Source organism: Lissotriton vulgaris, chromosome 1_1 (genome assembly GCF_964263255.1).
Source record: "Lissotriton vulgaris chromosome 1_1, aLisVul1.2, whole genome shotgun sequence".
In the NCBI taxonomy this organism is placed as follows: Eukaryota; Metazoa; Chordata; class Amphibia; order Caudata; family Salamandridae; genus Lissotriton; species Lissotriton vulgaris.
In genome coordinates this window covers 999,223,844-999,240,092 of record NC_141685.1, presented here as the reverse complement: position 1 = coordinate 999,240,092, position 16,249 = coordinate 999,223,844, and the positions used below count along the sequence as shown (strand labels likewise).

The 16,249-nt window shown below is 45.3% G+C and overlaps 1 protein-coding gene across 1 annotated transcript in view; it reads right to left on the bottom strand.

Annotated features, from left to right (window-relative positions):
• The window catches only part of DDX39A (DExD-box helicase 39A), a 29,504-nt gene that overhangs the window by 602 nt on the left and 12,653 nt on the right, over positions 1 to 16,249 (bottom strand). The window contains exons 2-10 of the mRNA XM_086961110.1: positions 12,740 to 12,949; positions 11,522 to 11,649; positions 10,987 to 11,079; positions 10,662 to 10,845; positions 9,820 to 9,938; positions 6,416 to 6,547; positions 6,098 to 6,207; positions 5,869 to 6,013; positions 5,543 to 5,690 (exon numbers count right to left, since the gene is read on the bottom strand). Of these exons, the coding sequence (XP_086817236.1) occupies positions 5,543 to 5,690; positions 5,869 to 6,013; positions 6,098 to 6,207; positions 6,416 to 6,547; positions 9,820 to 9,938; positions 10,662 to 10,845; positions 10,987 to 11,079; positions 11,522 to 11,649; positions 12,740 to 12,947 (1,267 nt within the window). The 5' untranslated portion in view covers positions 12,948 to 12,949. The remainder of the gene's footprint in view (positions 1 to 5,542; positions 5,691 to 5,868; positions 6,014 to 6,097; positions 6,208 to 6,415; positions 6,548 to 9,819; positions 9,939 to 10,661; positions 10,846 to 10,986; positions 11,080 to 11,521; positions 11,650 to 12,739; positions 12,950 to 16,249) is intronic.

Sequence of the window (16,249 nt, the reverse complement as noted above, 5' to 3'; positions counted from 1 at the left end):
CCCACAGATGCATGACAGTAAGCCACAGAGAACAAAAACAGCCCTTTCAAACAGAAGGCTAGACTCGAGAAAGAATAGTTGAACACTTCACTTTCCACAAAAGTAGTTAGTGCCAGCTTGCTCAGTCACTCAGTACCATCTCGATCACTCAAAAGGAACTACCACACCGCCGATTATCTGGGTAAATACTTTCAACAGGAGTTCATGCGTACAAAAACCTTTCTAGAGCGGTGCATCCCATGAGATGTGAAGAGCACAGCATTTAGAAATGGCAGTATGGTGCAGTAGCTTACAGTACAACATATGTTCCGACTTTACCTCCATGCATAAAATATATAGATTTGTAGATTAAAGATAATTATGGGGCTGTTTTCAAAGGGAGGTTTGGAGTGACAGATAAGAGTGGTGCTTGAGTTGTCTAGGTCACTCAACCCCTCGGAGAAAAACATACCCATACTTCACTTTTTACCAATCTATGATTTTGTTATGTACCCCAACACCTCCAAATCACCTGCCCTGGATCTTGAACTTCCAACATAGAGGGGAACACAACATTTCCTCATATGTATCATTAGACCCAAAGGTAGGAGGGAACGTTTAGCATCCTTGATCAGCCCCCACCACCTTCCGTACATTCCTACCCGCCCCACCCCCTTCCTCCAGCAGCTGTGTTTTCTACTTCAGTTTAAAGCAGAACTGCCTTCCGCGTGGCCTGGAAGGCCTTTATCACATGATAGAGGGTAACCAGTTTTGTTATCAACTTTTGCTATATCATAGCAATCGGTTATGAGATTCAGACAATGAAATAACTAGCATTGAGCACCATACATAAATTCATCATTGAAATACAGCAGTGGGCCAAGATGGCTATATTGCAATTACTTTTTAGAAGGCGAGTAGTCACTGCCTGCAAGGACCACAGCACCATTTAAGCCATTCCACAATGCTTCCTTAACCACCGGGTGTGAATTATGTGAGGAGCTAACTAAGGCACTTGTTTATATTTATATAACACCGGCACACCTAAAAAACGGTCGTAGGCAAGACTCACTTTGGGACTCTTTGGCTTTGACAGGGTCTCGTTATTGCTGTATAGCATGGGCAAGATGCTGTGCAGCATGGCCAATTAAAAAAGATGCAGTGGGCCTACAACAGCCATGTCATGTTGGCATGACTGATGGACGTGTGCATACATCATTCTGCATGCTTACTAAGTGATGCAGGTGGCTTTTTATGAATTACCTTTGAGATGGATCGGTAAGAAAATAAAAATAGTAGCTAAAGGGACTTTAAGGCAGTGGGGACAGCAGTAATTAAAGTAGGCAGGGGGCAGTGCGAACCAGGGGGGTCGGGGATGCACACAAGCAAGAAAACACTAAGCTTGTAAGACGCAGAGTTGGCATGGGAGAAGTAGCTTGGAGCTTCCAAGAAGAAAGCAGCACAGGGGAAAGGTATATTGGACACCGTTCTTCCACCCCCCTCCTCCCCTGCGAGCCCCCCCTCCCCTCAATCTACCATCCCAGTTCTCATGGGAATGAGCAGGTACCCCCTATACCCAGAGTGACCCAGGCCCCCACAACAACTAACTGTATCCTCCCTTGTCCCTCCACTCAATACCTCAACTCGTCACCCCTGTCGCATGTTGATTAACTGCCGATCTGCATCTTGCCACGCTACGGAGATCGCAAAAACCATTCTCAGTGAAGACACTGCATTCTTAACTGAAACATGGCTCAACCCCCACTCCACATCTATCCTCGACATGCTCACTCCTCCGAAATATTCCATCATTAAGATAGAATTGATCAAATAGGAGGAGGCCTTGCTCTAATCTTTAAAGATGAACTCAAACTTGCACTGGTCCATCTCCAGGACCCATCCACCTTTGAATACCTCTGTGCCGGTCTCACTAATTCTGGTTCCCCTACTATTCGACTACATACCTTCTACCACCCCCCTGGTAATTCTATCATTTACCGAGGAGCTGTCTGACTCATTATTCAAGCATTGCTCTCCAACTCCAGGAATCTCTTCCTAGGAGATTAATATCCATTGGAATAAAAATGAGGAACCTGCAGTCATCCTCTAAAGATACTATGGACATTAGTGACCTGACTCAACTCTGCCAATCTCCAACTCACTCTAAAGGTGCCCCCCTTGATGCTATCACTTGCAAGGATCTGGCCTCCCTCTCCAAGATCATTCCCGTGGACTGGTCAGACCACCACCTTATCCTCTTCACTATGAACAACTCTACTAATTGTCCTACCCTTATCGGCAGTTATCCAATAAAATACTCGTAATCTTCACCTCATTCCCCCATGCGAGTTGGAATCCACAGTTAAAACTACATTACTTCTCCCCCCTCTATTACAGCACTACCGACCTAACTGATTACAATAATTCTATCCTTGAAACCCTTGACCAAACTGCCCCAACTAAATTAAAACAAAAAACATCCCACCCAAATCCTGGTTCAACTCAGACCTTGAAAATGAAAGACGTGCCCTCAGGCAGTCGGAATGTGCTTGGAGGAACCATCCTTCCTCTGCTAATTTGGTACGCCTTGGAAACACCAGGGCCAAATACAAGAAGCACATCTTCAACGAAAAAGCCTCCTTCCTCCGTTCAACTCTACCAGGCTAGAAACCGTCCCAGAGAACTGTAAAAAAAAATACCTCCTCTGGCCCTCCAAAACTATTAGCCACTGGAGAGGTGCAAAGAAATCGCTACCTTCTTTTCCAATAAAGTCAAAATAGAGCTATCTTTCTCTACCACCCACCCGCTCGACCAACTCCTCCCTCATTCCAGCCTCCCCTTAGCCAACACCTCCTCCAGAGCATTCCTACTGCATTTTTGTCCACCTCTCCCCCTTATGACCCCTCACAACCCCTGCTCGCTCTCCCCCAGTTTGACTCTAATTTTATTGACCCCCAGCCAAAAAACAGCTTCTGAGAGCGAATTTGTCAAATATCCGAAACTGCTGTTCTCCTCTCTAAACTCTAACCATCCTCACATACCAAAGATCCTCTTCTCGCTCATTTGGTTCAGGAACTTAAGCACATCATTGCCCCTATATGGACCAATATTATCAACTCCTCCTTTGCCACTGGTTGTGTTCCTGCCTCCCTTCAACTAGGTCAAATCTCCCCCATCCTCAAAAACACCGCTGCTGACCCCAATGACAAACAATTTGCGCCCTATCTCAAACCTTCCCTTCCTCTCCAAAGCCCTTGAAAAATGTGTCATGTCTCAACTGGATAACCATAGACTCCATTAATCTCCTTGACGTTTTCCAATCTGATTTCAGAAAGGGATACAGCACGGAAACTGCTATGCTCAATATTACTGAAGACATTCATCGCTCTTTGGACAAAGGCGAATCCTCCCTCCTAATCCTCCTTGACCTCTCTGCGGCCTTTGATACTGTTCATCATCCCACCCTACTTAAAACTCTCAAAGACAGCTTCGGTTTTGATGGCAATGTCCTCAAGTGGTTCACCAGTGTGGCTCAATGATTAGAGCGGCAGACCCTGATGCAGAGGTCTAGCCCGGGACCAGGGTTCAATTCCCCGCCTCGGCGGGTCTTGGGCTCAAAATTCCACGGACCTGATCATTCTCGCCTCGGTGCCTATTCCAATCATGGAGTCCCACTCTGCAACTCTGGGCAATAGCTTGCTTAATCTCCACAACGGCCTCCACCTTGGGGGTGCCCAGTAGTGGACGCCTCACAGCGAAAGCCAGGATGGGTTCCACAGCGGTATTCGTACAAGCGCCTTGAGACCCTTGCGGGTGAGTAGTGCGCTATGCAAGTATCAATTTACCTCGTATCTCCATAATAGAACCCAACAAATTAAGCTCAGCGGTTGCCTCTCCAAACCTCAACCTGTCTCACTTTGTGTCCCACAAGGTTCTATCCTCTCCAACTCTATTCAACCCCTTCATTGAACCCCTCACCCTTATTCTCAAACAAGCTAAAATCAATTACCACCTCTATGCAGATAACACTCAACTATATTATAAGATCAAATCCCACAACGGCATCTTACATCTCAACGATACCACCTCAAACGTAATCCTAAAAAAACTGAAATCATACTCTTCGCTCCCCAAAACAACGCTCTGCCTATCCAACACTGGATTACAGATATCAAAGCACTTAACTGCTCTCTCCACCTCCAACTGTCAAATCCCTTGGCATTAGCATCGACCAGAATCTTCATCTCATCCCTCACATTAAAAATGTGGCTAAAAGTGCTAACTTCACTCTACAACACCTTAAAAATATTAAACACTTTATTCCAGCTATTTCAAAATTGTTGTACAATCTCTTGTCCTTTCAAGAATAGACTATGGCAACGCCACCCTTGCTGGCACCCCCAAAGTCCAACTTTTCCCGATTAAATCTGTTCTCAACCTGGCGGCCAGGCTCATCTCCGACTAAGCGATATGATCACATCTCTCCTGTCCTCAAAAACCTCAATTGGCTCCCAATAGAAGGAAGATCCACATACAAGATTGCATCACTCACAAAGCCCTTCACCAAACACCCCCTCGTACCTTTCTGACAAACCCCAAAAAGCAGGGTGTACTAGATCTTTGAGGAGCACCATCGCCCATGTCCTAATCCCCCCTCGGATCAAAAATAAAAAGACTCAATCAAATGCATTCTCAGGCAATGCCCCTTCGATTTGGAACTCTTCCTAAAGATCTTCGTTGCAACCCCTCCTACCCTCTCTTCAAAAAAAGCCTCAAGATGCTTCTTCTCAACAAATATTGGGGTCCTTAATGATACGGAACACACTGTCCATTTTCTCATTCCACCTCGATCCACCCCCTTTAATTTCCATTTCCTATATTCTCTCCTTCTCCATCTTCCCCCCTAAATATTCAACTGTCCTCTTCTCCCTCACTTGATCTCTTAATTACTTTTTCCTCTTACTCTCGTCAGAATCAAATGCCTTATCCTACGCTAGTAATCTGCCCTATGTTAACCTGTTTCTTGATGTTTTAACCTATCCTGCAAGTGCTCTAATACTCGTGTCCAGTAGCGCTATATAAAACTTTTTAAATAAATAAGGGTAGAGTTGGAACACATTGCACTCGTGGAGTGCTTAAGCAAAAATAAACAGCTATTACTTAAGTGAGCAGATGGAGGATAGAAGTCATCCAATTAGAGATGGTAAAAAAGATATGCATAAGGGGAGCGGCAAACTTAGATGGTCGGGTTGGCAAAAGGAAAATAGAATAAAAAGCGAGCACATTAATTGCAGAGCCATCAAATGGTAAACAAGGGGCAGGATGCAAGTAAGCCAGCCTTGTAGGTTCCCGATGAGCCCACAAGAAGTCTAGCAGGCCAAGCCTAAAAAATACCACCCAAAAATCCATAATTGTTCAGCAGAAGTCTGTCAGATGTGCTTATGTCAAATCTGCATGAAAACTGTCAGATATGAAGTATATGGAGGACCGCTCAAGGCGGGATAACGACCGATCTTTTGCCGACAGCAGGGCAAATGCCCCAGGAGGTATTATGGATACATACTGTATGTGGAAATGTCAATTTCTTCCGGCAATTCAGCAACGTTTACTTCAAAGCGATCTTGGACGTCATTTAAGATCTTAGCATCGGTTTCATCAGACACAAATGTGATGGCCAAACCCTTTGTGCCAAAGCGGCCAGCACGAGCCACCTGCAGAGACAGAAATTGGTTACAGATGTGCGGAGCTTAGGGTAAAAGCACATTTCATTACCCTTTCTACCTAAAGGGCACAGTAAGATATTTAATTAATCAGCACGCTGGTTGCTCACAGAAGCTGCACACAGTTCCACACTACTCTCCTTTAAAACACATGTACCGGCTCACTTACCCTATGCAAATAGGTGTCTGAGTCCTCTGGCATATCATAGTTGAAGACAATGTTCACTCTTTCTATGTCCATTCCTCGCCCAAAAACATTTGTGGCCACCAAGATGCGCCGCTGAAAGTCTTTAAATTGCTGGTACCGGACCAACCTGGAGCAGAGTGAGAAAATGAGGCGTGGGCAATAGGGCAAGACATTATCAAAGGCCTGTGATTTTACTCAGCACTAAACTCACCTCTCCTCCTGCGCCATTCCTCTGTGAATTCCAATGGCTGGAAAGTTCTGTTCCACCAAAAGCTGAGCCAGGGCTATACATCGCTGCACCGACTTCACAAAAATGACTACCTACAACAAAGACACGGTCACAGCATGCTGGAGACTCCAGTGAAAACAGGCAGCAGAAATGAGCATATTGAAACCTTCACTGTCAGGCTAGCACCCCAGTACCGTGAGGTGACAAACTTGTACCACCCTCCAACCTAGATATTATCCAGGGACAGAGGTGCTGTAGCATAGCACCAGAGAAAATGGCCCACAGCAGACACTCGCTCACCTGATTGAACTCCAGCACATCGAGCAGGTCAAAGAGCTTGCGGTTCTTTTCACTGTCCTTCAGTTTGACGTAATACTGCTGCAGTCCGTGAAGGGTCAGCTTAGTTTCATCATCTACAAAGACCTCCATGGGCTGTGGAGAGGCAGGAGACGAGAAATCACTACTTAGACATTGGGATTGTTAATGTGAGCACAACGCAGTGTCAAAAACCCTACAACACAGTGGAGTGGAGAACTACTTGGTAACAAAATAGCTTCAAGCTGCAGTGACCAGTCTGTAGATTCACACGGTCAATTGCACTGAGTGATCTTAAACACTACATAAACATCAGGATCAGCCACTTCAGACCCAACAACTGACAGGGTCGTTCACAATATGGGGCTCCTGTGAGGGACACTAGCACCCTCCGCAGTAGACCATTCTACATGTGCAGCCTTGGGGAGGTGCCCGCCAACTCAGAACTGGTATCTTCCAACTTGCTGCCTCATACCGCCAGACTATTTAGAACTTCTGCCACCTTAAAAATCACATTAAATGTAACGGGGTAACCCTGTGTCTCAGAACCTGGCCATGTATGAAATGGAATACCATTGATTCTGCCAGTAAAATCAATTACTTTCTGTTCCATAATGAATATATTAGTTATGGAACACCAATTGATTTTCTCGATAGAACCAGGTCCCGAGGGACAGAGTCCCCCTTAACACCATGCGCGCTAGCGGAATTCCGCTCGCACGCTGGGTTTTGCGGAAACGCACTTTACGTGACGAGCTGGGCTCGTCATCAGCGTGCGAGGAGGCTACGCCATGACGAGCCCAGCTAGTCATCCGCGTCGAAGGGGTTAATATTTAATACAGGCGCAGGTGCATACCGTAAAAATCACGCACCATCTCCTACTTTTAAGTCTAATTCAGCCTGCTTATGCCAATAAATCTGTTCCTTCTCAAATCTGTCAGGCTGCCATCTTCGCCGACTTTATAATCCATACATTACTGTAGTTCTATGCTCTGCCAGCTCCCGTGCTTCCCTTAAGTTTTATACTATTTCCCAGCTTAAAGAGAAAACCCCAAACTATTCAGGATCTCAATACGTGCTGATTCTACACCACATGCGCAACTACAATAATCACCAAGTAATCCCTTCCTTGCTTAATATTGCCTGAAAGGACAGCAGTGTCGTGAAAGAGGTAGGCTAGTATTGTAATCAAAAACACTGGCCGTACAATGATATATTGACTCATCTGCAGAGTTTTGTCACCACCCTACTGCAAATAGGCCTTGAGCTGCTCCTCTATTGCATGGAGAACCAAGTGACAAACAGAGGGCACTCTGCTCCGTTTTCACACAATAGTTGGATGAAAGAATGTTCGATAGCAGTAACCAAGGAAAAAAAGCACAATAATTATCCAACAGACCTGTTGGATGCAACAGATTACTTCCAACAGTCTGAATGCCTTCACCCAACGTAAAGCTGTGATGTGTCAGACTGCAGAATCCTCGTCTACGTACTACAGTGGGGCACGTTTGCTCACCCTAGTGAGCGCGAGACTCCCCAAGTGATATAAAGGGGGACAAGGACTGTTCAAAGGAGTACCAGTGTCACAGTAACAGGTGTGGGCCAAGCAAAGGTTGCCTACATTGATTACTTCACCAAAGTAGTATCAAGGGAAAATGACTTCACACCCATTACCAAATCACAATTTAAGTAACATTTGATTAATATTTTGTAAACTGAAGAACCGAAAAAAACAGACCTTCATATTGTGCTCTGTGTGACTAATACAAACTTGCTAATCAAGTGTTCAGCAATGGGTATGATGTAGAATAGGGGGGACTTTACGCTATGTTACATTCCTCCTAAATCCATTGCTCGAGATTAAACAACCTATGTAAAATCAATTGGCTTAGCCAATATATTTGACATGTATGGCGTGTATCAAGTAAAAAAAAAAAAAGCACCATGGCATGGCCAGCGTCACATTGCTTTTTTTGTGCATTGTGTCAAAAAACCAAGGCACAGAAGCAACATGAATATGTGTGGGAGCAGAAACAAAAGATGGGAAAGAAACACGGAGGTGCCAGGGAAGGAGCAGCACCAGACAGGAGCAGCAACACAAAGGGTGGGCGAGCAGGTAAAGAAGACAAAGTACCTCAATCGCAGCACAATCTGTGCTTTGTCCATGCTCCACAGAAAGGAATAGAAGTGACACTTGGCCTGCGCTGGTCAATTTGGAGGCAGCAAAGAGTTACAATGGCCCAACAAATGGTAAGCAATGCACCGGCTCAAAGCAAGCCACTGTAAACTAGTCTCGTAAGAGCATATGCGCTGTCACAGGCTCGGCCTAAAAAGTACCCATGTCATCAAGGAAGAATAATATCAGCTCCCAAGTTTGGCACCACTTTAATGGGGTGGGGGTCATAAGAAATTTCCCATCACAATTGGTTTTACAGACAAGTCCATTCCTGCTCAAAGAACCATTTCACAAAAAGAACCATTTCACAAAAGAAAGGCGGCAAATTTGGTTATCAGATACCTGGCCAAACCCTGATGCCTTGGGGCAGAGTAGGAGTAGCAAAAACCACAGAATAACCAAAGTACACAATATTTTCTCTGAGCACCTTTTGAGAAAACTGCCAAGTTGCCAGGGGGAATGAGAGCTGTTCTAGAAAGTGAGTTCTCTCCTGTATTGATCTGCATTTTTTTGCAATGTTATAAAGAGTGCATTTGCCCCAGGACATTTTAGCGCTTTACATTAGCACCAGATTGTATTACACCTGGTCTGATTCATTTGTTCAACTTTTTTGCCACAGGGAGATTAAGTGATTTGTGCCCAGATGACGTGTGGGGGGAGAGACTGGGACTCTAACATAGCTCCCCAGTTCCAAAGTCGGCAGCTCTGGCCTTCAGACCACATGTCCTGCATCCTAGTTCTATTAACTAGGAGGCATAATACAATTAAAACAGACTAGACACCCAACTAAGAACCACTCCATCAGTTTACATGCCTACAAGACTCCCTCTGCGCAAGTCAACAGGCAGCAGAATAGGACTCAAAAACTGCACAATTGTTCCTTTTATATGCTTCCACGCGCAACAAATAAAATGGGCAAATATACCTGAATTTTCAAGGAATGAAATAAAGACTTCAGAGGTTCACTTAAGGCTAAACCTACAAAGCATCCACTACTGTTGGCTACAAGTACCATAATACCCATGCAGTGTGTTTAGGGATATACACTCCTACACTACAGAAAAGGCTGGGCAGCAGGTGCCTGACACTGTAGACACAGGAGCACCAACATCCTACCAAGTGTGCTGCACATGGACGCCAAGGTGTGGTTCGTGCACATCCTGGTTGGCATCTGTACACTGCCACCTGCACCATGGAAAGGAGGGTCACTCACATCCTGCATGAACTTCCTGCACACTGGCCGGATCTCCTTGCTGAGGGTGGCACTGAACATCATACATTGTTTCTCATGGGGCGTGAGACGAAAAATCTCTTGGACATCTCTTCTCATGTCTGCATGAAAAAGGAGAGAAGAGAATCAGTGTAATCAGTACTTTCAAAGACAATCTAAGACTCCCATGGAGACTGCTAGAGCAAAGAAATGCAAATGGGCAACTGAATTGCAGGAAGGTTTTCACTAATGGGCTCTGACAAACAAGTTTGAAGCTTTAGTTTCTATGATTTCACTCAGAACACCTGTGTTCCTGTAGGAGTCAAGGGAGAGCAGTACAGACAGTCCAAACTGGGGTCCGCTACCTGCAAAAATTTAGCCACCACCATTTTTTTAAAAAAACACAAATACCTGCATATCAACATTACCAACCCCTCAGTACCAGTATTCTGCCACCCACTCCACCACTATCTGCAAAATTTACCCTTAGCCACCCAATTCATAAAATATAAGGGCTCTCCCTACTCAAACCACCCTATTGATAAATGCCAAAATCTCATCTTGAAGGGGAAAAATGAATTTGTCAAGCGCAAGTTTTGTTAGAGCATCCTTTGAAAGTGACCGCCATGGGAGATGGAAGGCCAAGGAGACTGCCAGCCACCATTCTCTGGATTGGCTTGGGCTATAAGGAACGACTGGGAACATAATGAAAGAGCATTTCCCTTTATACCACAGTTGTGGGAAACAACCTGCTTCCCACTGTGGTAACCGATAAAGTGAACTGGGTTCAGAGCCTGGTAGTCTGACAACTACCCGGATAGCCACTATTTTTTACTAGGTCTTACCAAGCTGTTCGAGCATTTTGTCACACTCATCGAGTACAAAGTGCTTAACATTCTTTAGATTGAGAGACTTGTTCCTGATGAGCGCAAGTGTGCGACCAGGAGTACCCACAACTATGTGAGGGCAGCTTTTCTTTAAGACCTCCTCATCTTTCTTTACGGGCAGTCCGCCGAAGAAAACTGCCACCTGTGCGATAAAAAAAACTACAGTTAATTGCTGCCCCAGTCAAGAATCAGTCCTCAAATACAGAGAATGCTTCACAGAAGTTTTTTTTCTTCCCACTACTTCTGGGTGTTTTCCAAAGTTGGGTACAGGAGAAAGTCTTACCTTGACTGTGTTCATGTACTTCGAGAACCGTTCATACTCCTTGCTGATCTGGAACGCCAGCTCTCTGGTGTGACACATGACTAGAACGACTACCTAAAGCGTTAGAAAAATGTACCCTCACATTAGCGATTAATGTAACAAAACTATTAAAAAATTAAGATACACAGAAGCCATATATGCTGTGGGAAATAGAAAAACACACTGCACATGAAAACAACAATTGCTCGACAGAATAAACCATAGTATAGATGTGACTAGTGCTGCCAACTTTCAAACCTGGGAATACATGTTCAAATTCCCAACGTTTACCCTTGGCTTCAGAGCAACCCTAATCCCCTGTTCACTTAAAATATGAGATGTAATGCCTTTTTAATATACGCTATCTTGTAGACCATATATGAACCCTATGACCATGCAGCCTCTACATCAGATCAGATTTAGTTGCTATTTACAAGCAAATATTGCATCCAATTTCAGCCAACATCTATGCCAACACCACGCAGCCACTCGACACAGGAAAAATGTCTAAACTCACTTGTCCATCAACAGGCTCGATCTGCTGGAGTGTGGCAAGTACGAAAACTGCAGTCTTCCCCATGCCAGATTTGGCTTGACACAGGACGTCCATGCCCAGGATGGCCTGCGGGATGCACTCATGCTGCACTAAGACAAGAGGTGGTAGTAAGGTGTTAGTAGCACGAAACCAAGGAGCTTTGTATGCATTAAGAGCAAAAACTAGAGTTCAGAGAGAAACAGATAACAGAGGAGCTTACCAAAGCCTACTCATACTTAAGTAGACTCATTTACTTCTGTACCATGAAGCACAGCTCACTTCATTTATTATTTTTAGGTCAAGCCTGGGCAGTGGATGTGCTGTTCTGTGAGGCATGCTGTATTGGAGTACAGACTTAAAGCTCCGCCCATATATTTAATTGGCTTGTGTTGCCCACTGTAAATGCTGGCATCTGATTAGTTAATAGGCCTGTTAGTCCCTCCTTAGTACTGCCTTGCCTGCATTTGTAACCTCCCATAAGGACGGACCCTTTTACTTCTGTTATACAGTATATCTTATTTAGTCTGTGAGCACTATTTTCTTTGAGTTTCTCCTTCTACAAGCACGACATGCCTCCATGCAACATTCAACGAAGCATGCAAGCTTCCACTTTCACTTTCCAAGCACAGTGTTAGAAAAAAATCTAAAATGTCACTAGACCTGAAGTTCTAGTAAATTAAAACATCTATTCGATCTATCTGCAATGCACTTGACCCGGTCTTTGAAAGACATGCAAATGTGACAAGATTGAAAGGCATATTTATTGCTCATTCACTTTGAGCAATAAAGATGCCTTTAAATCTTGCTATCTTGTAAGATTTGCTCAACTTTCAGAGGCAGCGGTCAAAAGTCAGTTTGCCTTCCTACTCACCAGAAAGGGCGAGTAAGCAAGTGGATGTTTCAAGCCCTGGAGCAGCCCGGAACAATGGTGGCTGCTTCTTTAAAATAAAATGGGTCTTGCATTTACAAGCGTTTGAGCTATTGCATTGTAAATGGCAATGCATGTTATTCATGTGTTAATTATCAAAACCGATAAAAAGGCATTGTCATTTAAAATGGCAATAGCTTAAACTCTCGCAAAAGTGAGACCTATTGCAGTGCAAATGCTTGTTACGTACATGTATGCATACATGGACAATCCTAATCTGAGACCAGTATGCATTCCCAGTTGAACATTAGAATCCAAATAGTACATCTCACCTTCTGACGGGTGCTCGAAACCACAGTCCACAATGGCACGTAGCAACTCTGGCTTCAGCAGGAAGTCCCTGAAGCCAGAACTGTGGATGGAGACATAGGACCCTTTTACCTCCTTCTTGGCTGGTGCAGTGGACGTTTCAGTAACTGCTGCTGGCTCCTCATCTTCTTCGTAGTCTAAGAGCTCATTTTCAACATCCTGTTCTGCCATTTCTAGAAGCAGAAAAGGACAAAACTTATGTCACCAAAGAAAAACCGGTATAGGCAGTATTTATTGCACATGCAAAACAGTGTAAGTTATTCAGTAAATACCACATATTACAAGTTGTTGGGAAACATGCAAATTTTGATGGTTAACACATCACACTTCTGCATGATAGTGAATACTGTATAGTTTGTTAAATTTTGGCTGGTTTGACTTAACATTTTGGTAAGATGGTTGATTTATTTAATAAATCCAATACTTGACCGCATGCATTAAAATCCAACAACTTGCAATTATAACTTGTGCGTAAATTTGGATTTTTGCAAGGGTCTGAATTACCCAACCCACTCTTAATCAGGGCTATGGTGTCAATAGGAGCAAGACAAACAAGCATTAGCAATGCAACAGATCTCGCATTTACGCGAGTGTTAGCTATTGGTATTGTAAATGGCAATGCCTTTTATTTATGTTTTCATTTTTTAAACAAGTAAAACTCATTGTTATGTACAATGTCAGTAGCTTAAATTTGCGTAAATGCAAGACCTATTGTATTGCAAATGCTTGTTACACCCTGTCTCCATCACTCCATCTGTTCCCTTCGTCTCCTCTTTAAACACTTGACTTTTCTTTCGCTTGCTTCCATCCTACCTCCCTTTCTCTCTACATTAGTCTACACAACCTTTGCCTTCACTCATCTGTTTCTCCAATGGTGCACTGAGGAGAAAGTTGAATGGCACAAAGATTCATAAAAAAACAAAAAAACAAACATACTGCCTGGCCCCAAAGATAAAGATTGACATGAATGCCACTGACCCAGGACCGGAAACCAACCCCTCTGTCACACACATCAATCACCCATTCTTCAACCTAACACCTTTCCAATAATGCACTTCAAAGGGTACCTGCCCCTGATGCAATTGGAGCGCTTCATGGCCTAATTCTGGGGTACCAAGCGCTCTACAAATATGACAGTACACTACAGTATCTCCAAATCCATCTGCCCCTCTGATTCCTCACGGCTATGTGCAGCACTGCTTGTGTTCACCACCCTATGTGAAGCATTACACCGTCCCTCGTGGCTGTGACATCTCTGCCAGCCGATATCTGTAAAAAAAGCATTACTGTGTCAATGAAATTATTATTGCATCAACTCCTGCAAGTACCTGTGTATTTAACTGCTGATTCCTTTGTGTCGGGACAGCTAAAGCTCATAGATCAGGACACGGCGATGGTGTAAGTGGAGCAAACAAATAGTTAACCATGTTCGTTGTCTAGGCACTTTGCAAATTCAGTAACAGGTGTGCCAATACCAAACAGCCTCTGCACTCTATAAACCGATCACAAGCATGAGTGTGACCTGGTGCAATTCCACACGATTGCTTGGTGCTGGTCTGTTTACCGCAGCTAGAGTCGTGCAGCATGAAAGGTGGTTGAAAAGTAGGCCTCTTTGGCCCCTCAGACTGACGCTCAAAGGAAAGATTTAGATAATGAATCCTTGAATACCGAGGCAGGATCGGGACCCGTGCTGCGAACTCCTGAAAGGAGATGCCATGCTGTCTCGCTAATCTCCACGGAGGAGTCTAATTTTTAGGTCTCGCCTTTACCATTCCGCAGGAATGGGAAGAGTTCAAGTCGGCAAAATCCTCTTCAAACCACGGGCTTTCAGCCGCGGTTTTCTTTAAGTTCACGTGAATCACATGATTAAACATGCACGCGCATCGGCAGCATTTCTCCTGCAGGCTCGCAAAAGGCTCTCCTCCCTCCCCACATCAAAGGCATCAATCACCCTCCCACAGGCTTCCCCAGCGCTGCCCAGCCCCCTGCTTCACAGCCAGGCCATCTGTTCCCTGCCAGACCTCTCACACCTCCGTCACAGCATGCCTGTGTAATTCAAAGGCTTATCACTTCACACGGCCGGCCGCAGGCCGTGCAACCAGAGCACTTCAGTTGGTGTGCAGCCCCCCTCCCAGCACTGCCTCGTTACTCTCGGCAGCCGTGAGTCCCAAAAAACACTTTTTATATTTAATTAGCAGCAGCAGCATTTCTCCAGCGCCAGGCCACATCAAAGGCTCTGTGCCACTTTCACCCACACAGCAACACTTAGACACGCAACGCCACACTCACCCACGCAACACCACACTCACCCACACAGCACCACTTTCAGACACGCAAGCCCACTTTCACCCACACAGCACCACTTTCAGACACGCAAGCCCACTATCACCCACGCAATGCGCCTCACACCGCCGCCACACACACACACACGCGCCGCCACACACCCACGCCGCCACACACCCACGCCACGCCCCCACGCAACGCCACTCACACCCACGCAACGCCACACACGCAACGCCACACACACACCACACGCAACGCCACACACACACACACACGCAACGCCACACACACACACACACGCAACGCCACACACACACACACACGCAACGCCACACACACACACACGCAACGCCACACACACACACGCAACGCCACACACACACACGCAACGCCACACACACACACACGCAACGCCACACACACACACACACGCAACGCCACACACACACACACGCAACGCCACACACACACACGCAACGCCACACACACACACGCAACGCCACACACACACACGCAACGCCACACACACACACGCAACGCCACACACACACGCAACGCCACACACACACACGCAACGCCACACACACACACACGCAACGCCACTCACACGCAACGCCACTCACATGCAACGCCACTCACTCAAAGCCACTCACACACGCAGTGCCACTTTCACTCACACTGTGCAGTGCACAATAGGTCTCGCAGTAGGAAAGTTGGAGGTATTGGTTTTGTAAATGACAAAGCCCTTTATGTTTTTAAAATGAAAACAAAAATAAAAGGCATTGTTATTTGCAATTGTAATAGCTCCAACTTTCCTACTGCGAGACCTATTGGCAACGCCAGTGCTTGTTTAATCAGGCCTGAGTTATACATAGGCCTGTCGTAGGTCATGCATCATTAACTGTTCCCAGGAGCCTTGTTTCTTTTAGCTGACCTATGCTGGAGGTAAGATTATTAGGGAAGAGAGTGTGGCCCAACCGCCAACTTTGGATTTGGAGAACCAGGTTTGAGCCTTACGTTGGCTCAACTTCCTGTGATTCTGGGCAAACCATTTCAGCTCCGCGTGCCGACCAAACATAAATGTGTGCATGTGCAACGTAACCAGTGCTTGGCTCCAATACCTTCGGGTAGAGTTCACTCTTTATAAAAACTGCACACAAAAAATGCCGGGCAGCGGACTCTGAACTGAA